We start from the raw sequence: 25,483 nt of genomic DNA on the forward strand, positions 1-25,483 counted from the left end.
ATGAGACAGGTAGTTCCTCTGCTGTCCACCAGGTGCTGCTGTGATCAAACTGCCTTGAAGTGAATAAGGTGAAAACTCACATGTGATCTCGGATGAAGCGTCTCAGAGAACCGACAGTCAGATAATCTGTGAAGACGACGACGCCGTCCTCAAACTTAGTGGCCAGTCTGGGAGGTCTGACCAGCAACACACACCTGAACAGACAGACAGACAGACGCGCACCTTTTAAACTCTGAAACAAAGGTGTGAAAGCACCCTTATTTTTTTTCAAAACAGGTAACATGAAAAAAAAAACACTTTTGCACATTTTTATGCCATACAAATCATTTCTGACAAGGGGACTCTTTACGCAGCTGGCCTGGCTCGGCCTGGCTCGGCCTGGCTCGGCGTGTTGTTATAAACTCACTCGGCGTTGGCCCCGTACTTGTTGCCCAGCTTCAGGTCAGTAGTGTGAGCGAATCTGAACTGTTCTCTCAGCAGACCTGCAGCTCTCAGAAACTCTGACAGGTGAGAGCTGTCTGCACCTGCAAACACACCTGAGACACGCACGCACAACAGAAGGTAGAGTCACATTACGCAGCATGATGCAGTGGAAAGAAATGTAGAAATATAAATGATGTGAACTCCTGCCAGCAGCTGGATAAAGGTCAGAGAATGTGACAGCATGACAGCGCCGTGCAGCTGGAAACATGATCGGAGCATCGTACCGATGATGCTGGCGTCATAGTGGTCGATGAAGGTCTGCAGGTCTTCTTCAGTCTTCAGGAGAACCGAGTCTGGGCCGGTCTGCTTCTTCATGTAGTGATAGATCCCATCTGAACACAAACACAGTGTTCAACAGATCTGAGGAACTACAAAGCTCCAGGAGAAACTCCAGCTGTGACCTCCTGACTCACACTGACCTGCTGCCACGAGGGCTTTCCTCTGGGGCAGCATCCTGTTCATACAGGCAGGAGGTCTGAGAGCAGCTCATGGCTTTAACTGAACCATCTTAAACGTTTCAACATTATGACAGAGCCTAATACACCATCCTTCCTATTCTGCTGTTATAGCTTAAGCCCATCAGCCCTGGCTGTCCCTGGTGACCCCGAGGTAAATCTGAGCCGGTTTGTTTTTGTTTGTTTTACCTGCGCTGCGAGGTCCGTCGTAAGGGGCGGAGTCTCTCCCGTTCCTGAAGATCTTCAGAGTGGGATAACCTGACACCCCGAAACGACCACAGGTCTCTGAGTGAGCGGTACAGTCCACCTGAGACAGGGGGGACAGGTGAGACAGGTGGGACAGGTGAGACAGGTGTGGCTTATTCAGTGTTAACAGGATGAAGAGTCATCAAATTTATTAAAAACAAATTTTATTTAAATCCAACTTAAAGTGAGCTGTGTTACTTTAAAGTCAGATCACATGACAGCAATTTGAATTTGAGACTTTTAAAACAACATCATCAACACCATAATCACCACCATCATCATCACCACCATCATCACCACCATCATCATCACCACCACCATCATCACCACCATTATCATTATCACCACCACCATCATCACCACCATTATCATTATCACCACCACCATCATCATCATCACCATCACCACCATCATCATCACCATCACCACCATCATCATCACCACCACCATCATCATCACCACCACCATCATCACACACCACCACCATCATTATCATCACCACCATCATCATCATCACCACCATCATCATCACCACCACCATCATCATCACCACCACCATCATCATCACCATCACCACCACCATCATCACCACCATTGTCATTATCACCACCATTATCATTATCACCACCCACCTCATCACCACCATATCATTATCACCACCACCATCATCATCATCACCATCACCACCATCATCATCACCATCACCACCATCATCATCACCACCACCATCATCATCACCACCACCATCATCATCACCACCACCACCATCATTATCATCACCACCATCATCATCATCACCCACCATCATCATCACCACCACCATCATCATCACCACCACCATCATCATCACCATCACCACCACCATCATCACCACCATTGTCATTATCATCACCACCATCATTATCATCACCACCATCATCATCATCACCACCATCATCATCACCACCACCATCATCATCACCACCACCATCATCATCACCATCACCACCACCATCATCACCACCATTGTCATTATCATCACCACCATCATTATCATCACCACCATCATCATCACCATCATTATCACCATCATCACCATCATTATCACCATCATCATCATCACCATCATTATCATCACCACCATCATCATCACCACCACCATCATCATCACCATCATCATCACCACCACCATCATCATCACCATCATTATCACCATCATCATCATCATCACCACCATCATTATCATCACCACCATCATTATCATCACCACCATCATCACCACCACCATCATTATCATCACCACCATCATTATCATCACCACCATCACCATCATCACCATAATCATCACCACCATCATCACCATAATCATCACCACCATCATTATCGCCATCATTATCATCACCACCATCATCATCATCACCACCATCATCACCATCATCATCACCACATCATTATCATCACCACCATCACCATCATCACCACCATCATTATCATCACCATCATCACCATAATCATCACTACCATCATTATCATCATCACCACCATCATTGTCATCACCATCATCATCACCACCATCATTGTCATCACCATCATCATCACCACCACCACCACCACCACCATCACCATAATCATCACAACTATCATTGTCACCATCATTATCATCATCACCACCATCATCATCATCACCACCATCATCACCATCATCATCACCACCATCATTATCACCACCATCATTATCACCACCATCATCATCACCACCATCATCATCATCACCATCATCATCATCACCACCATCATCACCATCATCATCACCACCATCATTATCATCACCACCATCATTATCATCACCACCATCACCATCATCACCACCATCATTATCATCACCATCATCACCATAATCATCACCACCATCATCACCATAATCATCACCACCATCATTATCGCCATCATTATCATCACCACCATCATCACCATCATCATCACCACCATCATTATCATCACCACCATCACCATCATCACCACCATCATTATCATCACCATCATCATCACTACCATCATCACCACCATCATTATTATCATCATCCTTATCATCACCATCATCACCACCACCATCATTATCATCACCACCATCATTATCACCACCACCATCATCATCACCACCATCATTATTATCATCATCACCACCATCATTATCATCATCACCACCATCATCATCACCATCATTATCATCATCACCACCATCATCATCACCATCATCACCACCACAACCACCACCACAATCATCACCACCATCATTATCATCACCACCATCATCACTACCATCATTATCATCACCATCATCACCACCATCATCATCATCACCACCATCATTATCACCATCATTATCATCACCACCATCATTATCATCACCACCATCATTATCATCACCACCATCATCATCATCACCACCATCATTATTATCATCATCACCATCATCACCACCATCATTATTATCATCATCATCACCATAATCATCACCACCATCATCACTACCATCATTATCACCACCATCATCATCACCACCATCATTATTATCACCATCATCATCACCACCATCATTGTCATCACCATCATCACCACCATCATTGTCATCATCACCACCACCACCATCACCATAATCATCACCACTATCATTATCACCATCATTATCATCACCACCATCATTATCACCACCATCATCATCATCATCACCACCATCATCATCATCATCACCACCATCATTATTATCATCATCATTATCATCACCATCATCACCACCACCATCATTATCATCACCACCATCATTATCACCACCATCATCATCATCACCACCATCATTATTATCATCATCACCATCATCACCACCATCATTATCATCATCACCACCATCATCATCACCATGATTATCATCATCACCACCATCATCATCACCATCATCACCACCACCACCACCACAATCATCACCACCATCATTATCACCATCATTATCATCACCACCATCATCACTACCATCATTATCATCACCATCATCACCACCATCATCATTATCACCACCATCATTATCACCATCATTATCATCACCACCATCATCACCACCATCATTATCATCACCACCATCATCATCATCACCACCATCATTATTATCATCATCACCATCATCACCACCATCATTATTATCATCATCATTATCACCACCATCATTATCATCACCACCACCACCATCATCACCACCATCATTATCACCACCACCACCATCATCACCACCACCATCATTATCATCACCACCATCATTATCACCACCACCACCATCATCACCACCACCATCATTATCATCACCACCATCATTATCACCACCACCATCCTCACCACCATCATCACCATCATCACCACCACCATCATTATCATCACCACCATCATTATCACCACCACCATCCTCACCACCATCATCATCACCACCATCATCACCATCATCACCACCACCATCATTATCATCACCACCATTATCATCATCATCACCACCATCATTATCACCACCACCATCCTCATCACCATCATCACCACCACCATCATTATCATCATCACCACCATCATCATCATCACCACCATCATCATCACCACCATCATTATTATCATCATCACCATCATCACCACCATCATTATTATCATCATCACCACCATCATCATCATCACCACCATCATCATCATCACCACCATTATTATTATCATCACCACCATCACCATCATCACCACCATCATTATTATCATCATCACCATCATCACCACCATCATTATTATCATTATCACCACCATCATCATCATCATTATTATCATCACCACCATCATCATCATCACCATCATCATCATAACTGATGACGCTACCTTTGCAAGCTGGACGGTTCCCTTCAGTCTGCTGGCTGCTTTCTCAAACTCTGGAGCCAACTTCTTACAGTGACCACACCTGAGAGGAGGCGAAGAAGGAGGAGAGGAAACAGGAGGAGAGGGGGCGAGAAAGGAGGAGAGGAAACAAAAAAGGAAAGGGAGCAAGGAAGGAGGTGAGGAAAGAAGAAAGAAAAGGGAGTGAGGAGAAGAAAATATAAATTAAAGCTGCAAGCCCTATGTGGAGCTACATAGCACTTGCCGCTATGAATATAAATCGGTGTTGGCGTGTAGATGTCTGCGGGGTGGGAGAGTTATCAAGCACGTAAAATTTGTAATAAATAAAGTTGAATAAACAAATAAGGTAATTATAACAAAGGTGAATAGTAAAGGCACTAATTAAAATATATACATTTATGTCTCCTTGTATAATTTAATTACTACCTACATTTATTTATTTACTTTATTTTTTGTGTATTTAATTGGATGCTTATTATTTATTGAGCATTTATTTATTTGTATTTATTTCTGACTGTGTCAGGATCGGTCCTCCATAACGGGGTGGGAGAGTTATCAAGCACGTAAAGTTTGGTTCAGATGTGAGCATGTACACTGAAGTTACAACAACTTCCTGTGTCATGGCGAAGACTTGATCTCTGACGCCACGCCACGGACACACCCATTGACGAAAACTCGCAAATAGCACAACTTTTCATCTTCAATGCCTTTAGAAGGCACAGCACAAATTTGAAGTCGGTCGGACTAAATCCCTAGGAGGAGTTCGTTAAAGTACGAAGTGTGTAAATCATCCAAAATTTGACGTAAAATTCAAAATGGCCTACTTCCTGTTGATTTTAGGGCATCGCTCCAAGAGGCTTTTTTGTGCGTCTGGACAAGATACACGTACCACAGAAAATTCGTGCACGTAGGTAAAACGTGCGGCGGGGGCTGCTTCGTTAAAAGTCACTTCCTGTTGCCAGCAGGTGGCGCTATGACTGTCTGTGAATGTCAGCATGTACATGTGTTCAGGGCGGGACTCTCATCCTACATGTACAGTTTGGTCCAGATGTGAGCATGTACACTGAAGTTACGACAACTTCCGTGTCATGGCGAAGAGTTGATCTTTGACGCCACGCCACGGACACGCCCATTGACGAAAACTTGCAAATAGCACAACTTTTCATCTTCAATGCCTTTAGAAGGCACAGCACAAATTTGAGGTCGGTCGGACTAAATCCCTAGGAGGAGTTCGTTAAAGTACGAAGTGTGTAAATCATCCAAAATTTGACGTAAAATTCAAAATGGCCGACTTCCTGTTGGGTTTAGGCTATGGCTCCAAGAGACTTTTTTGTGCGTCTGGACAAGATACACGTACCACAGAAAATTCGTGCACGTAGGTAAAACGTGCGGCGGGGGCTGCTTCGTTAAAAGTCACTTCCTGTTGCCAGCAGGTGGCGCTATGACTGTGGTGAATGTCAGCATGTACATGTGTTCAGGGCGGGACTCTCATCCTACATGTACAGTTTGGTCCAGATGTGAGCATGTACACTGAAGTTACGACAACTTCCGTGTCATGGCGAAGACTGATCTTTGACGCCACGCCACGGACACGCCCATTGACGAAAACTTGCAAATAGCACAACTTTTCATCTTCAATGCCTTTAGAAGGCACAGCACAAATTTGAGTCGGTCGGACTAAATCCCTAGGAGGAGTTCGTTAAAGTACGAAGTGTGTAAATCATCCAAAATTTGACGTAAAATTCAAAATGGCCGACTTCCTGTTGATTTTAGGGCATCGCTCCAAGAGGCTTTTTTGTGCGTCTGGACAAGATACACGTACCACAGAAAATTCGTGCACGTAGGTAAAACGTGCGGCGGGGGCTGCTTCGTTAAAAGTCACTTCCTGTTGCCAGCAGGTGGCGCTATGACTGTCTGTGAATGTCAGCATGTACATGTGTTCAGGGCGGGACTCTCATCCTACATGTACAGTTTGGTCCAGATGTGAGCATGTACACTGAAGTTACGACAACTTCCGTGTCATGGCGAAGAGTTGATCTTTGACGCCACGCCACGGACACGCCCATTGACGAAAACTTGCAAATAGCACAACTTTTCATCTTCAATGCCTTTAGAAGGCACAGCACAAATTTGAGGTCGGTCGGACTAAATCCCTAGGAGGAGTTCGTTAAAGTACGAAGTGTGTAAATCATCCAAAATTTGACGTAAAATTCAAAATGGCCGACTTCCTGTTGTTTAGGCTCGCTCCAAGAGGCTTTTTTGTGCGTCTGGACAAGATACACGTACCACAGAAAATTCGTGCACGTAGGTAAAACGTGCGGCGGGGGCTGCTTCGTTAAAAGTCACTTCCTGTTGCCAGCAGGTGGCGCTATGACTGTGGTGAATGTCAGCATGTACATGTGTTCAGGGCGGGACTCTCATCCTACATGTACAGTTTGGTCCAGATGTGAGCATGTACACTGAAGTTACGACAACTTCCGTGTCATGGCGAAGAGCTGATCTTTGACGCCACGCCACGGACACGCCCATTGACGAAAACTTGCAAATAGCACAACTTTTCATCTTCAATGCCTTTAGAAGGCACAGCACAAATTTGAGGTCGGTCGGACTAAATCCCTAGGAGGAGTTCGTTAAAGTACGAAGTGTGTAAATCATCCAAAATTTGACGTAAAATTCAAAATGGCCGACTTCCTGTTGGGTTTAGGCTATGGCTCCAAGAGACTTTTTTGTGCGTCTGGACAAGATACACGTACCACAGAAAATTCGTGCACGTAGGTGAAACGTGCGGCGGGGGCTGCTTCGTTAAAGGTCACTTTCTGTTGCCAGCAGGTGGCGCTATGACTGTGGGTGAATGTCGGCATGTACATGTGTTCAGGGCGGGACTCTCATCCTACATGTACAGTTTGGTCCGATGTGAGCATGTACACTGAAGTTACAACAACTTCCTGTTTCATTGCGAATCATCGACGCCACGGACACGCCCATTGACGAAAACGCGCAAATAGCACAACTTTTCATCGTCAATGCCTTTAGAAGGCACAGCAGAAATTTGACGTCGATCCGACTAAATCCCTAGGAGGAGTTCGTTAAAGTACGAAGTTGTAAATCATCCAAAAATGGCCATAAAATTCAAAATGGCCGACTTCCTGTTGACTTTAGGCTATGGGTTCTTGAGGCTTTTTTGTGCGTCTTGATACGATACATGTCCCCAGAAAATTTCGTACATGTAGGTTGAACGTGAACGAGGGGCTAATCATTTCCAATTTTCTAGGTGGCGCTAGCGAGTCATTTTGCCACGCCCATGTGCGAAACTTGTAGAATACGAAATTTTTCACCGGTTCTGACATGTTTGCAAATTTTGGTGAGTTTTCGAGTATGTTTAGGCCATGTCATTTGGGCCTACTTTGCAGAAAAAAAAAAAAAAAAAAAAAAAAAAAAAAAAAAAAAAATTAAAGCTGCAAGCAGCGTTGGGCGGGCCCTCGCACTTATAAGCGCGTCCGCGTGTGAGCCGGCCGAGTTGCATATTCTGGAGCTCTGCCGGTGCGGCTGTGAATTTGCTACGCGGTTATGACGCCGCATGAAGGTGTTATATGTCACTTCCTGTGTCCCCTATGTGGAGCTACATAGCACTTGCCGCTATGAATATAAATCGGTGTTGGCGTGTAGATGTCTGCGGGGTGGGAGAGTTATCAAGCACGTAAAGTTTGTTTCAGATGTGAGCATGTACACTGAACAATAATGTACCCAAACAATAAAATAAATTCCTTTTATATTTCCCTGCCTTGTTGTTTATGTGTACATACAGAGGAAGAATGTGAGAACAGCACACATTTCATCGTTACTGTGTGCTGTACCGCAGTTCTGTGTCCATGCATGCAGCAAACTGAAAGCACCGTCTGTCGGAGCGTCTACGTGAAAAGAGAAGGAAGACATTGCTGGTAGTGTCTTCAGAGTTGTTAAACACCTCAGCGCACTGAAGGAAGCCATCTGACTGTGTGAGGGGCAAGATCGTTGATGTCTGCAGGCAGAGTAGGAGCTCTCCTGTCTGACTGGTCCACCAATAGCAGAGAAGATGACCCCTTGAGACACAGCCCCTCCTCATTTGCATAATGAGGCAGAAATGCATACAAAAATTTAAAAAAGACAGGCAGAAATAAATACCATGGGTGAAAATAAATAAGGTAAATAAATACAAAGGAAGAATAAAACAGACAAAAATATTAAAACACACACATAAATAAATACATTAAAAAAATTTGTAATAAATAAAGTTGAATAAACAAATAAGGTAATTATAACAAAGGTGAATAGTAAAGGCACTAATTAAAATATATACATTTATGTCTCCTTGTATAATTTAATTACTACCTACATTTATTTATTTACTTTATTTTTTTGTGTATTTAATTGGATGCTTATTTATTTATTGAGCATTTATTTATTTCTGTATTTATTTCTGACTGTGTCAGGATCGGTCCTCCATAACGGGGTGGGAGAGTTATCAAGCACGTAAAGTTTGGTTCAGATGTGAGCATGTACACTGAAGTTACAACAACTTCCTGTGTCATGGCGAAGACTTGATCTCTGACGCCACGCCACGGACACACCCATTGACGAAAACTCGCAAATAGCACAACTTTTCATCTTCAATGCCTTTAGAAGGCACAGCACAAATTTGAAGTCGGTCGGACTAAATCCCTAGGAGGAGTTCGTTAAAGTACGAAGTGTGTAAATCATCCAAAATTTGACGTAAAATTCAAAATGGCCTACTTCCTGTTGATTTTAGGGCATCGCTCCAAGAGGCTTTTTTGTGCGTCTGGACAAGATACACGTACCACAGAAAATTCGTGCACGTAGGTAAAACGTGCGGCGGGGGCTGCTTCGTTAAAAGTCACTTCCTGTTGCCAGCAGGTGGCGCTATGACTGTCTGTGAATGTCAGCATGTACATGTGTTCAGGGCGGGACTCTCATCCTACATGTACAGTTTGGTCCAGATGTGAGCATGTACACTGAAGTTACGACAACTTCCGTGTCATGGCGAAGAGTTGATCTTTGACGCCACGCCACGGACACGCCCATTGACGAAAACTTGCAAATAGCACAACTTTTCATCTTCAATGCCTTTAGAAGGCACAGCACAAATTTGAGGTCGGTCGGACTAAATCCCTAGGAGGAGTTCGTTAAAGTACGAAGTGTGTAAATCATCCAAAATTTGACGTAAAATTCAAAATGGCCGACTTCCTGTTGATTTTAGGCATCGCTCCAAGAGGCTTTTTTGTGCGTCTGGACAAGATACACGTACCACAGAAAATTCGTGCACGTAGGTGAAACGTGCGGCGGGGGCTGCTTCGTTAAAGTCACTTCCTGTTGCCAGCAGGTGGCGCTATGACTGTGGGTGAATGTCAGCATGTACATGTGTTCAGGGCGGGACTCTCATCCTACATGTACAGTTTGGTCAGATGTGAGCATGTACACTGAAGTTACGACAACTTCCGTGTCATGGCGAAGAGTTGATCTTTGACGCCACGCCACGGACACGCCCATTGACGAAAACTTGCAAATAGCACAACTTTTCATCTTCAATGCCTTTAGAAGGCACAGCACAAATTTGAGGTCGGTCGGACTAAATCCCTAGGAGGAGTTCGTTAAAGTACGAAGTGTGTAAATCATCCAAAATTTGACGTAAAATTCAAAATGGCCGACTTCCTGTTGGGTTTAGGCTATGGCTCCAAGAGACTTTTTTGTGCGTCTGGACAAGATACACGTACCACAGAAAATTCGTGCACGTAGGTGAAACGTGCGGCGGGGGCTGCTTCGTTAAAGGTCACTTTCTGTTGCCAGCAGGTGGCGCTATGACTGTGGGTGAATGTCGGCATGTACATGTGTTCAGGGCGGGACTCTCATCCTACATGTACAGTTTGGTCCGGATGTGAGCATGTACACTGAAGTTACAACAACTTCCTGTTTCATTGCGAATCATCGACGCCACGGACACGCCCATTGACGAAAACGCGCAAATAGCACAACTTTTCATCGTCAATGCCTTTAGAAGGCACAGCAGAAATTTGAGGTCGATCCGACTAAATCCCTAGGAGGAGTTCGTTAAAGTACGAAGTATGTAAATCATCCAAAAATGGCCATAAAATTCAAAATGGCCGACTTCCTGTTGACTTTAGGCTATGGGTTCTTGAGGCTTTTTTGTGCGTCTTGATACGATACATGTCCCCAGAAAATTTCGTACATGTAGGTTGAACGTGAACGAGGGGCTAATCATTTCCAATTTTCTAGGTGGCGCTAGCGAGTCATTTTGCCACGCCCATGTGCGAAACTTGTAGAATACGAAATTTTTCACCGGTTCTGACATGTTTGCAAATTTTGGTGAGTTTTCGAGTATGTTTAGGCCATGTCATTTGGGCCTACTTTGCAGAAAAAAAAAAAAAAAAAAAATAAAAATAAAAAAAAAAAAATTAAAGCTGCAAGCAGCGTTGGGCGGGCCCTCGCACTTGTAAGCGCGTGAGCCGGCCGAGTTGCACATTCTGGAGCTCTGCCGGTGCGGCTGTCAATTTCCTACGCGGTTCCGACACCGCATGAATGTGCTATATGTCAGTTCCTGTGTCCCCTATGTGGAGCTACATAGCACTTGCCGCTATGAATATAAATCGGTATTGGCGTGTAGATGTCTGCGGGGTGGGAGAGTTATCAAGCACGTAAAGTTTGTTTCAGATGTGACATGTACACTGAACAATAATGTACACAAACAATAAAATAAATTCCTTGCCTTGTTGTTTATGTGTACATACAGAGGAAGAATGTGAGAACAGCACACATTTCATCGTTACTGTGTGTTAGAGCATGGGAGAACAGTGGATACTTTTAATACAGCCCACACCCCTAATACTGTGTAACTATAACAAGTAGAGAACAGAAGAAAAAGATGTTCTTTCTTTACAACTGTCTGCATAGCTTATTCATATTGTGTAATGAATGAAAATAAATAGGCCTACTAGGCTCCTCTCTACTTTGACATTTAAGATTAGCTTGTTTGATCCACCTTCATACACATGTGACATTACTGTACAACTTGAGAAAGGTGAGTTGTTTTCTGCTCCAGCCTGCCTAAAAGAAAAGCGTTTTTGGGATGAAATGGACTTTATTAGCTGCTGCAGTGCAGGATGAACTCAGAATAGACCCATTTCTCACCTTATTATTCTAAATCATGCAACGAAGAAGAAGAAATGCATAAGAAATCCTGGGACAAAATCTGTCCACAAATACTGTACAGCATGTAGTCTGATGAACAAGACTTGTGTTATAGCTGACTTGGGCAGTGAAATGTTTAATTTTTTAATTCATGTGGTCATAGTTGTCCACAACTCAAATCAGAATATAAGAAGAAATGTTTTATACCACCTCAAGAAGGCTTCCTATCAGAAAGGTAGGAAGGTATTTCAAATGTACAACTGCAGTACTTAAATCTAAGTAAAGTAATTTCCCTGACATTTTTGTGTTACTTTACTTTTAATAGACCCATGTAAGAGGTTTTATACTTCCTGTGAGTATAATCCAATCAATCTTATTTTCATACTGTATATCCGTTGTGTAATTTGATAAATTGTGTTGTATGTCGTGCTCGCATCTCAGAGAAGACTCTGACTGCAACATGCGTCTTTGTAAAGAGAGAAACAGACAGAAAAAGTCTCTAACTCTGCCTGTCAGCTCGCTCTGCTCCGTTAAAACTGAATTTACCATACAGAATTGAATACGAGTGCACTCCAGATTTAGCTGCAGCCAGCTGACCGTGTGCTTCTCCCTATACCGCAGTTCTGTGTCCATGCATGCAGCAAACTGAAAGCACTGTCTGTCGGTGCTTCTACGTGAAAAGAGAAGGAAGACATTGCTGGTAGTATTGTCTTCAGAGTTGTTAAACACCTCAGCGCACTGAAGGAAGCCATCTGACTGTGTGAGGGGCAAGATCGTTGATGTCTGCAGGCAGAGTAGGAGCTCTCCTGTCTGACTGGTCCACCAATAGCAGAGAAGATGACCCCTTGAGACACAGCCCCTCCTCATTTGCATAATGAGGCAGAAATGCATACAAAAATTTAAGACAGGCAGAAATAAATACCATGGGTGAAAATAAATAAGGTAAATAAATACAAAGGAAGAATAAAACAGACAAAAATATTAAAACACACACATAAATAAATACATTAAAAAAATTAGTAATAAATAAAGTTGAATAAACAAATAAGGTAATTATAACAAAGGTGAATAAGTAAAGGCACTAATTAAAATATATACATTTATGTCTCCTTGTATAATTTAATTACTACCTACATTTATTTATTTACTTAATTTTTTTGTGTATTTAATTGGATGCTTATTTATTTATTGAGCATTTATTTATTTCTGTATTTATTTCTGACTGTGTCAGGATCGGTCCTCCATAGCGGGGTGGGAGAGTTATCAAGCACGTAAAGTTTGGTTCAGATGTGAGCATGTACACTGAAGTTACAACAACTTCCTGTGTCATGGCGAAGACTTGATCTCTGACGCCACGCCACGGACACACCCATTGACGAAAACTCGCAAATAGCACAACTTTTCATCTTCAATGCCTTTAGAAGGCACAGCACAAATTTGAAGTCGGTCGGACTAAATCCCTAGGAGGAGTTCGTTAAAGTACGAAGTGTGTAAATCATCCAAAATTTGACGTAAAATTCAAAATGGCCGACTTCCTGTTGATTTTAGGGCATCGCTCCAAGAGGCTTTTTTGTGCGTCTGGACAAGATACACGTACCACAGAAAATTCGTGCACGTAGGTAAAACGTGCGGCGGGGGCTGCTTCGTTAAAAGTCACTTCCTGTTGCCAGTAGGTGGCGCTATGACTGTCTGTGAATGTGAGCATGTACATGTGTTCAGGGCGGGACTCTCATCCTACATGTACAGTTTGGTCCAGATGTGAGCATGTACACTGAAGTTACGACAACTTCCGTGTCATGGCGAAGAGCTGATCTTTGACGCCACGCCACGGACACGCCCATTGACGAAAACTTGCAAATAGCACAACTTTTCATCTTCAATGCCTTTAGAAGGCACAGCACAAATTTGAGGTCGGTCGGACTAAATCCCTAGGAGGAGTTCGTTAAAGTACGAAGTGTGTAAATCATCCAAAATTTGACGTAAAATTCAAAATGGCCGACTTCCTGTTGATTTTAGGGCATCGCTCCAAGAGGCTTTTTTGTGCGTCTGGACAAGATACACGTACCACAGAAAATTCGTGCACGTAGGTAAAACGTGCGGCGGGGGCTGCTTCGTTAAAAGTCACTTCCTGTTGCCAGCAGGTGGCGCTATGACTGTCTGTGAATGTCAGCATGTACATGTGTTCAGGGCGGGACTCTCATCCTACATGTACAGTTTGGTCCAGATGTGAGCATGTACACTGAAGTTACGACAACTTCCGTGTCATGGCGAAGAGCTGATCTTTGACGCCACGCCACGGACACGCCCATTGACGAAAACTTGCAAATAGCACAACTTTTCATCTTCAATGCCTTTAGAAGGCACAGCACAAATTTGAGGTCGGTCGGACTAAATCCCTAGGAGGAGTTCGTTAAAGTACGAAGTGTGTAAATCATCCAAAATTTGACGTAAAATTCAAAATGGCCGACTTCCTGTTGATTTTAGGCTATGGCTCCAAGAGGCTTTTTTGTGCGTCTGGACAGATACACGTACCACAGAAAATTCGTGCACGTAGGTGAAACGTGCGGCGGGGGCTGCTTCGTTAAAGGTCACTTTCTGTTGCCAGCAGGTGGCGCTATGACTGTGGGTGAATGTCGGCATGTACATGTGTTCAGGGCGGGACTCTCATCCTACATGTACAGTTTGGTCCAGATGTGAGCATGTACACTGAAGTTACAACAACTTCCTGTTTCATTGCGAATCATCGACGCCACGGACACGCCCATTGACGAAAACTCGCAAATAGCACAACTTTTCATCGTCAATGCCTTTAGAAGGCACAGCAGAAATTTGACGTCGATCCGACTAAATCCCTAGGAGGAGTTCGTTAAAGTACGAAGTGTGTAAATCATCCAAAAATGGCCATAAAATTCAAAATGGCCGACTTCCTGTTGACTTTAGGCTATGGGTTCTTGAGGCTTTTTTGTGCGTCTTGATACGATACATGTCCCCAGAAAATTTCGTACATGTAGGTTGAACGTGAACGAGGGGCTAATCATTTCCAATTTTCAAGGTGGCGCTAGCGAGTCATTTTGCCACGCCCATGTGCGAAACTTGTAGAATACGAAATTTTTCACCGGTTCTGACATGTTTGCAAATTTTGGTGAGTTTTCGAGTATGTTTAGGCCATGTCATTTGGGCCTACTTTGCAGAAAAAAAAAAAAAAAAAAAAAAAAAATATAATCCGAGCAGATTCAATAGGGACCTCGCACGGTCGTGCTCGGGCCCTAATAATCCGAGCAATTTCAATAGGGACCTCGCACGGTCGTGCTCGGGCCCTAAAAATAATAATCCGAGCAATTTCAATAGGGACCTCGCACGGTCGTGCTCGGGCCCTAAAAAGGAGGTGATGAGAAGTTAAGAAGGGAAGAACGAGATTTAGGAGGGAGGGAAGACAGAGACGAGGAAAGGAGGCATGTAGGATTGAGGAAGGATGGATGAAAGGAGTGAAGGAAGCATCAGAGGTTAACACTGAAAGCTATCTGTTTATTTTCGGAGCTAGCTGTGCTAACGCTAACCCCCCCCCCCACGTTACCATGGAGCGTAGAATTTCACCAGCATGGTCTCGTGCTCCGTTGCCAGGTAGTCGAAATCCGCGTCACCGAGCTCGAGCACGTCTCTGCGCGAAGACACCGCGGCGGGAAAACAAGACAACAGCGCGAACGTGACGGCGGGAAGAAGGCGGACAGCGGCCGCCATGACGGAGAGAAACGGACCGGGATTCAGGTGGAAAAACGACACAATGCTGAGGAGACGGTTCACACCGGAGACCCTCCGCACCGCAGGCACCGTGAAGCTACCGGGAGTGACGGACGTTTCCGCTCGGACATTCCAGAATAAAAGCCTTGTGTGGGACATTAATCACATATTTAAAGCGGAAGAGTGAACAAATTATCGACCTTTAAAGGAAACTCAAACCGTAGTAACATTTCGCTCCTCCTGACACAACGGAGACACTACCCGACGCATCTTTGTTTCATGTTATATGATGTGCTTTTAATGTGAAGGCGAGCTTCCTGCCTCCCTGCAGCTACCTTCACCATCTCGCGCCTCTCTGCAGCTGTCAGCTGGAAGGCGGGACGTGAAGAGAAAATACCGGAAAGTGGCTCTCTGATTGGTTCACAGCGGTTAGACGTGATGTGTGTAGCCGTGTCATTGGTCCAGGAACCTGTCAATCACAATGCGTCACCACCGCCCTCCTGTGGGTGATGCTTTTAATAAAGGTTTCTGCCTTTTATTGTGTTTTATATATAAACTCAGAACTTTATTTCAACTCACTTTAATTTCACATAAATTCCATTCAACATGTTTTTATACACTTTCATCTCTCTCAGTTGTACAGCATTATATTTTCTGATGTACGTCAAGCAGAGAAACAAAACATTGAGCTGAATTTCTAATAAACAAAATATAAACATTCAATAACTTCCTGAACTAAAATTACCTGAGAAAGTTTGATTTGGTTTCTCTGTCTGCACTCAGTAACCTCCAGATTCCTGATCTGTCATGTTTTTAATGTGTAACATCTGATAAACAATCTGACACCATCTATGAAACTGCTGCTGTAAGTTAACTGCTTATATTTTTAAAAGAAAATGCTGCAGGTTAGCGGCTTACGTCACATTTCATCAGCTCTGTGTTTCTGCATTTTTTCCTGTTTCCTTATTTAATGACGTTAAATGTTTTTTACAAACTGTGACTGAAAAACATTGATTTATTTATTTCTTCAGTTCTGCTTTTCATTTCTCACAAACCTGCAGATGAACTTTGTTTCCAACAGAAACCAGTGAAACGGTCTGAAAAACGTAAAAATGTTTTATTGAAGCAGTCGACCTTCATCCATTCATATTCAATATGAATAAACAAACATTTCCTATAAAAAGCTTGACGGAACGTCACGAACATAAGTCCGCTGGGAACCATGGGATGGATCAGGTGGTGCATCATGGGAAGACTAAACCTCCGAACAGAAACAGATTTACAGCTGCAGAAAGAATAACATCCGTTTTCATTTTCAGTGCAAAAGTTTGATGTTTGAAAATGTGAAGGGAAACGCAGAGTTCACGTGGCGCTCCACAGGACCAGCAGCGTCTCTGGTTCTCAGCAGGGGGGCCTTGCAGAACCCGATCTGGTGTTCCATCAGGTGTGAGAAAACTAAAGGCAGGAAGTTCAAAGCAGCAGAAGAAGAGTTCAGCTTCTCGTCACTTCGTTTCTTTTAGTGTTTCCTTCTTGTTTCTGACCTCGCTGTGACATCACAGAGGCCACGTCCCCTGCCACAGCGGGCGGGGTCTCTGTGACATCAGCTCAATCAAAAATAAATAATCATTAAATACGAAGGCCGACCATCGTTCTAGATCACATCGAGAGCTCTAGAGTCCTGACGGATTCTACAGATCCGGATGTTCTTCTGGATCTCTGGAGAACCCAGAGCGAAGGGAGACCAGCTTTAGTGAACAGCGGAGCTCCGGAGAACTGGATCCTGATCAGCTGCCGTCCCAACACCGGCAGAAGGTCAGAGGAACTAGCCCAGGGCTGCTTCCTGCGTGCCGACTGGCCGGCTCTCCGAGGACTTTTGGAAGGCGGAGTGGAAAAGATTCATCAGGTCGTGGAAACGGAGACTCACCTGGAGGAAACAGAGGATCCGTCTTTAGGTTTAACGGTCAACATTATTTAGTCTAGTAGCTTCACTGATTATTGAACTGGGCTAGAAAAACAGAGTAACGGAAACACGTGTCGGTAACTCGAGTTCAAACACACTAAAACTAATATATGTTTGGTTTCCCCTCAAAGAAAGTTTTCTAACAAACGCACGAAGCAGACGACTACAGCTGGCAGGAAAACACTGTAAGGCACGTTTATCTGTACATTTCAGCAACAAGGCAATTCAAAGTGCTTTACATAAAACGTGAAAGCACCACAGGGAAACTGGAAAAGTAAAACTCATTATAAAAAAAGTTACAGTGAAACTTACTAATCTACGGCTTTCATTTAATTAAAGGCAGCCGTAAAAAGAAAAGTCTTCAGTCTTAATTTAAAAGAACAGTTTCAGCAGACCTGCAGTTATCTGGGAGTTTGTTCCAGATATACGGAGCATAATAACTGAACGCTGCTTCTCCTTGTTTAGTTTTGACTCTGGGGACAGAAAGCAGACCTGATCCCAGACGACCTGAGAGGTCTGGATGGTTCATAATGAAGCAGAAGATCAGAAATTTATTTTGGCCCTAAACCATTTAGTGCTTTATAAACTAACAGCAGGATTTTGAAATCAATTCTTTGACAGACAGGAAGCCAATGTAAAGACCTCAGAACTGGACTGATGTGATCCACCTTTTGGTCTTAGTGAGGACTCGAGCAGCAGCGTTCTGAATCAGCTGCAGCTGTCTGATGGATTTCTTAGGGAGCCTGAAGATAAATGCATGGATAAGCTTTTCCAGGTCCTGCTGAGTCCTTTAATCCTTGATATATTCTTCAGGTGATAGTAGGCTGACTTTGTAATTGTCTTAATGTGGCTCCTCAAATTCAGGTCTGAGTCCATGACCACACCAAGATTTCTGGCTTGATTTATGGTTCTTAACATTACAGATTGAAGTCGAGCGCTGACTTTAAATCGTTCCTCATGGGCTCCAAAGACAATAACTTCAGTTTTATCTTTGTTTAATTGAAGAAAAGGGCCGCAGCATAAAGCCTTACCTAGAACAAGTTTAGACTTCATACCAGTACCATGAAAAATGGGGCGGTGATGGTGCAGTGGATAAGACACGTGCCTTTGGTGTGAGAGACCCGGGTTCAATTCCCCACTATGACCCTGAGCAAGGCGTGCAACCTCTGACACGTACAGCAGCTGTAAGTCTCTTTGGATAAAAGCGTCAGCTAAATGAATAAAATATCTGCTGTCCGCAGGTTTTTCTGAGCGTCTGTCTCAGCGTGTTTTTTCTAAATCAGCCCCACCCCCTGGTGGCAGGCGGGCGGCGGCTGCTGCGTCGCTCCGTATCAGCAGGCAGCTCCACGCAGACGTGCGTTTCTGCTGGTAGATCATGAACTTCCTCCTTAAAGCTGGATGTCGTTATTTGCAGAATCTTATTGGCTACAGGAAGCGCCAGTCGTCGGCTCTATTGGCTCGGCCTACCCGGGAAATATCGGGGGCCGGCCCTTCCTCGCAGCGCCGGCTCTCGTTGGCCGCTGTAGGCTGTGAAAGGGACGCGTGAGCTCCTATTGGCTCGGATCAGCAGTCAGCGGAAAGGTCAGAGTTCAGCCGATAATCTGAATACAAGCTGTCGTAGCCGTTTACATTCAGATCAGAGTTATTCCGGTTATAAAGACAAACGAGCCGCGTCTGCCGGTGAATCTGAAGCGGTGCGGCAGCCGTCCCTGAGGATTTACTGATGGAATCGTGTGTTTTGGACTAAATGTTTTACTGGACTGGATCGTCTGGACCTTTGACAACGTTTCTGTTGGAATATGATCGATGGCTGGATTAAGTTACTGTGAGGCTTCACAGGGGAGTCGCCTCACTTTTGCCGTCCCGGCTGGTCTGACAGAGGATTGAGATTGGACCCGCTGTGGTGACGGTTTGCACTGGTCAGTCAGACGTTGGATCATCTGGAGCAGCTGTGGGCAGACTGAGAGCTGCCGCCAGGACCTGTTACCACCAGGAATGTTAAGAGGTTACAAACTGCAGCCAAACAACTTGGTGCAGCTTAAACGAAACGTTAGCTTTCTAAGCGTTCGACCAGCCAATAAGTTCAGTTAGCTAAAAAGCCGCAGACGTAACCTTCTTTATAGCTGCTGTAGAGACGGATGAAGTTGGATGTTGTGGTCGTGTCACTGATTTCTGAGCTGCACGCCACTGTTCTTTTCTTCCTACCGTCATCGACAACATAATCCTTGAAAGTCTGTGTTGTACCACACGTTATACGTAAAGGTCTTTTTACACGCCGCTGGTTACGGAGATCTGGACCGCTGTGTGAAGCAAACGAATGCAAATATGAACACCAAGTCTGTTTTAGTCAAGCACGTCTCAAGTCTTCAAATTTGCGACTCGAGTCCCCGCCCCTGTGAATTACTACTGGATGGAGTCGTAGCAGCAGAGCTGAAGCGCCCTGCGCCATCTCTGGATATAACACCAGATAATACCAGAAATACAGACTGGACCAGTTCCTTTGTTTCTGTTGTTCTCTGAAGACATTTGGGTTTAAGATCAAAAGATCAGTAGAGTTCAGAATCTCAGCTTTTATTTCCTGGTATTCACGTCTAGATAAGTTAAATAACTCAGGACAAACCACCTTTTGTTTGAACCCGCCCATTTTACAAGTGAGAAAACTACTGGAACATGTCCCAGATGTTTCTTGTTGCCCAGCTGTTGCCTTTTAGGCTGACTGTCCAAACATTAACTAGCTCTGCATGACTAGTCTCAGTTTCCATCCTTGGTTCAAACCTATAAAGACTGCATTTCCTGTTAAAGTGGACAAACCAGCATGAAGACCAGAGAGCTGTCTGTGGGAGAAAAGGACAATCGAGCAGAGCCGTCGGACAAACATTGAGCAGAGCTGTCAGACAAGGACAAACATCGAGCAGAGCCGTCGGACAAGGACAAACATCGAGCAGAGCCGTCAGACAAACATCGAGCAGAGCCGTCGGACAAGGACAAACATCGAGCAGAGCCGTCAGACAAACATCGAGCAGAGCCGTCAGACAAGGACAAACATCGAGCAGAGCCGTCAGACAAACATCGAGCAGAGCCGTCAGACAAGGACAAACATCGAGCAGAGCCGTCGGACAAGGACAAACATCGAGCAGAGCCGTCGGACAAACATCGAGCAGAGCCGTCGGACAAACATCGAGCAGAGCCGTCGGACAAACATCGAGCAGAGCCGTCAGACAAACATCGAGCAGAGCCGTCGGACAAGGACAAACATCGAGCAGAGCCGTCAGACAAACATCGAGCAGAGCCGTCGGACAAGGACAAACATCGAGCAGAGCCGTCGGACAAGGACAAACATCGAGCAGAGCCGTCGGACAAACATCGAGCCGTCGGACAAACATCGAGCCGAGCCGTCGGACAAACATCGAGCAGAGCCGTCGGACAAACATCGAGCAGAGCCGTCGGACAAACATCGAGCAGAGCCGTCGGACAAACATCGAGCAGAGCCGTCGGACAAGGACAAACATCGAGCAGAGCCGTCGGACAAGGACAAACATCGAGCAGAGCCGTCGGACAAACATCGAGCAGAGCCGTCGGACAAACATCGAGCAGAGCCGTCGGACAAACATCGAGCAGAGCAAGCACAACAATGTGGAACGTCCTGAAAAAGAAAGAGGGGGGTCATTGTAAAGCGCTGCGGGAGCATTTAGGTGGCGTTTCATGGACGAAGGAAACTTATTTAAGACCTGGAACCCTGGAGTGAACATGACTGAGCGTCTGAAGCCCCGCCCCCCTCCTCACCTGCTGGGCGGTCTTGTTCCCCAGCTGGGCGGAGACACGTCTGAACGTTTTCCGATTGGCTCCTCTCTGCTGACAGGCGGTCAGGATGGCGCGGTCCGCCTCCCTGAAACAGGAAGAGGTCAGAGTGGTTCAGCTGCTAGTCATGCTAGCTAGCATCAGTGCGTTCAAACTTTAATCAGACAGACACTGTGACGTTATCAAAACCAATTTTAATTCTCTAAAGACACAACAGGAAGTTTCATCACATCCTGTCAGCAGCTGATCTGGTATCAGCGGCGTGTTTGTGTTCTGACCGGGTCCATACGACGACTTTCTCTCCGGTTGACGTCATCGAGATGTTTTTGGCGCAGACCGGTCGCTCTGACTCCGCCCCTTCCTCTCGGTCACTTCCTGTCTCGCACTCTTCAGACGCCTGGCGGTCGACTCTCTTCCCGTTCCCATCAGGAGGATTCTGGGAAACGCAGTCCCTCTCCGCGGTCTCGGAGCTGGTTGCTACGGGTGACGACTGGCCGTGAAGCTGCTGGAAAAACTCCCAGAATTCCTCCTGCAGGCCCGGGTGGCGTTTGAGGAGCGAGGAGACCTGAAGGAGAAACACAGCGAGGTTTGTGAGCGCTGTGACAGGAAGTGGTTCCATCAGTGGTAATAAAGACAGTAGAAGAAGAAGAGCTCGCCGACCAGAAACAAAAGCAAGACCTCCAGAAACCCTCAGAGAGAGAAGAAAAGCAATAATGAGAACTGGTGATTGGCTGGGGGTCAAAGGTCATCCTCTACCTTGTCCATGTCATCGGGTGGGGGGGCGGCGCTTCCTTGCAGCACCGACACCACCTGCTGGTAAGGGGCGGAGCCTTCTCCCAGGCTCTGCCCCAGTCGCCTCAGAAACCGCCGACTGCGTTCAAACAGCTGCTGCTCCGGCAGCTGACAGAAGAAACCACAGAAGAAGAGTTAGTTCGGTCTGCACCTGAGTGACATCATGCCGTGATGTCAGAGTAACGTTACCCACCAGTCCGCAGCGGCGGGCCTGTCCTTGGTTCAGGAAGGCGGCGAAGTCTCTGAGCAGCTGAGGCCACGGCTGCAGCACACAGCTCAGGCCGTCATACAGAGCCTTCGGGGACCCCAGGGGCCCCGCTGCCGAGAACTGATCCAGCACCTGCAGCAGCTGCTCTGAGAGGCCCTGTGACCCCTGCACCGCATCACACACCTGCACAGGAAACAGGAAGTGCAGACAAACATCTGGCGTGTTGAAGAAACAACAGTAACAACAGGAAGTCACAATGAAACATGTTGTGATGTCAGAGGTCTTACTCTGAGGAGATAATCCTGAGCGAAGACCTCCTCCTCAGACCCCCTCTGGTCCTCAGACCCCCTCTTGTCCTCAGACCCCCTCTGGTCCGCTTCCTGCACACAAACAAACCTGATCCTGAATCATCCTGAAGCTCCAAACTGGAAGCAGAGTTAGAGGAGCAGCAGCTGCTCGGAGACACGGAGGCTGCTGTTCCCCGGCTAAACTCTGGTCTCCAAGTAAAGGTCACACGTGATCACAGAGTTCAACGACGCGGCAGGTCGGTGGGGAATTAAATATAAACGTGTCGCTGTCAGCGTAAACAAACACAGCAGCTGGAACCGTTCAAAGCCACCGCAGCGCGACGAGGCCCGTTATTCTCAGCGGCCGGCGCCGCGCCACGGCGGTTTGTCGCTGCGTCGAGCAACACGCGCCGCACGCCGAGCTCGCGCGCTCGCTGGACCCGGCTTCCACGCTGATAATGGCTGGAAGAACGTCGTCCTCTGGAGAGTACCGACTCCCGGCGTTCCAGATATTAATCACACTCAGGAGAGACGTTCTCATCATTCACACTGAAACCTACACGTATGGATGAGAGTTGATGACAGTAACAGTTTCCCCTCAATATTCCTCTCATGTTAAGAATACTTACATTTTATAGAAATCTAATTGTTAATGTCATTAAAAATCAACCTGAGTCATTACTGGTGTTGTTAAATTAATGGATTATAGTCGTGAAACGTGATTATTCCTCAGACTGCGATCGGACCAGCAAAGCCTGGAATCGCTGCGTCCCTCGTTACAAGTCGCGGTGGATCTTTTCCAGCAGCAGTGAACACACAGGGTGCACGTTGGTTTCGGCTGTTGATAGGCTGCGTCAGACAGAGAGAGGCGGGGCCAGACGGTTTTGTGTGCCGGTGTTTACCTGAGCTAGCTGACCCTGCCCGCTGTATCGCAAGCTTCCCCCGCCGGCTCTTTTTCTAGAAGTTACCAACCGATGCATCCTGGGTAAAATGGACGTGCCAAGAACACATCCAGGAATCTGAACCGTGAACCATGTTTCACAAGAGCACAAGAAGGCTGAGAACAGCCTATTGTATTTGACTGACCTGCGGCAGGAGGAGGGACTCTGCTGCTGCTCTGCAAGTCACTTCCTGTTCACTCTCTGACTCCGCCTCCTCGAGTTCGGCCAGGTCGTCGTCAAGGGCAACACTTCCTGTGGAGCTGGATGAGGATTCAGACAGAGCCAGGAAGACCTCGCTCTCCTCCTCTTCCTCTTCTTCCTCCCTCTCCTCCCCTTGTTCCTCCTCCTCCTCATCGTTCATCCTGATGACATCATTGCTCTCATGCACCTCCATCTGAGAGGGGGCGGGATCTTCAGGAGGAGGAGGAGCCTCTTCATTGCTCCTACTCTTCAGGCTGGTGAGAATCCGATAGTGACGTCTGATTCGCTCTCTTGTCGTCATGGAGTCGGATGAGCTGGTGATGACGTCAGCGAGGGGGTCGGTCCTGGAAAGGAGGAAGCGGCGGAGGAGGACTTGGGGAGGACTGAGATCTCGGGGGCAACGAGGTGGGGGGAGGAGTCCACCTGGGTGTCAGGGAGGGGGAGGAGTCAGGGGGAGTCAGGGGGAGGGGCTCCTGCAGCAGCACAAAGCCAATGCGTCTGAAGTCCAGGTTTTTGGGAAGGCGGTGTGGGTATCTGGTCCCGGGGGGGAAGCTGTAGGTGTTTGAGGCAGAGCGGAGGAAGGTTAGCTGACTATGACGAGGTCCACCTGAGCTGCGAGGAGGCGGGGCCTCGGGGGCAGAGCCAGACGGGCTGTTATAGCGTTTGATGGTCGGGTATATGACTGGTAGACTCCTCTGTGGGAGTACAACAAAACTGATTAATACTTATTGATCTTTGATCGACAGACGTTTACAGAACCTACTGCACATCATGTTCTCTCATTACTGATCCAACAGGGGACTATTCCTGTCAGGGATCGGGACCGGCGACTACTGTCAGAGATCGGGACCGGCGACTACTGTCAGAGATCGGGACCGGCGACTACTGTCAGAGATCGGGACCGGCGACTACTGTCAGAGATCGGGACCGGCGACTACTGTCAGAGATCGGGGCCGGCGACTACTGTCAGGGATCGGGCCGGCGACTAGGGATCGGGGCCGGCGACTACTATCAGGGATCGGGACCGGCGACTACTGTCAGAGATCGGGACCGGCGACTACTGTCAGAGATCGGGACCGGCGACTACTGTCAGAGATCGGGACCGGCGACTAGGGATCGGGGCCGGCGACTACTGTCAGGGATCGGGGCCGGCGACTACTGTCAGGGATCGGGGCCGGGACTACTATCAGGGATCGGGACCGGCGACTACTATCAGGGATCGGGACCGGCGACTACTATCAGGGATCGGGACCGGCGACTACTGTCAGGGATCGGGGCCGGCG

General features: G+C 46.2%; 2 protein-coding genes across 2 annotated transcripts; both read right to left on the minus strand.

Moving 5' to 3' along the window:
• Nucleotides 1-80: 80 nt before the first annotated feature.
• On the minus strand, nucleotides 81-16,118 carry LOC119884813 (protein disulfide-isomerase A3-like; the record flags this gene model as incomplete). Its single annotated transcript, XM_038695117.1, is given in 6 exon segments — nucleotides 81-194; nucleotides 407-536; nucleotides 708-815; nucleotides 1,128-1,245; nucleotides 5,061-5,139; nucleotides 15,850-16,118. Coding segments are annotated over 6 exon segments (713 nt in total), but the record flags the coding sequence as incomplete, so codon positions are not given.
• A 993-nt stretch (nucleotides 16,119-17,111) lies between these two features.
• On the minus strand, nucleotides 17,112-24,626 carry LOC119884812 (GON-4-like protein). The gene is made up of 7 exons (XM_038695116.1): nucleotides 24,145-24,626; nucleotides 23,059-23,151; nucleotides 22,757-22,954; nucleotides 22,528-22,671; nucleotides 22,050-22,336; nucleotides 21,757-21,859; nucleotides 17,112-17,937 (listed from the first exon to the last, which is right to left on the minus strand). Exons 1-7 carry the CDS (start codon nucleotides 24,499-24,501, stop codon nucleotides 17,836-17,838), a joined length of 1,284 nt encoding a protein of 427 aa, XP_038551044.1. The 5' UTR covers nucleotides 24,502-24,626; the 3' UTR covers nucleotides 17,112-17,835.
• Nucleotides 24,627-25,483: the final 857 nt, after the last annotated feature.

Source organism: Micropterus salmoides, unplaced genomic scaffold (genome assembly GCF_014851395.1).
Source record: "Micropterus salmoides isolate LMB-PRFRI ecotype aquatic unplaced genomic scaffold, ASM1485139v1 Ms_hic_scaffold_3690, whole genome shotgun sequence".
Taxonomy (NCBI): Eukaryota; Metazoa; Chordata; class Actinopteri; order Centrarchiformes; family Centrarchidae; genus Micropterus; species Micropterus salmoides.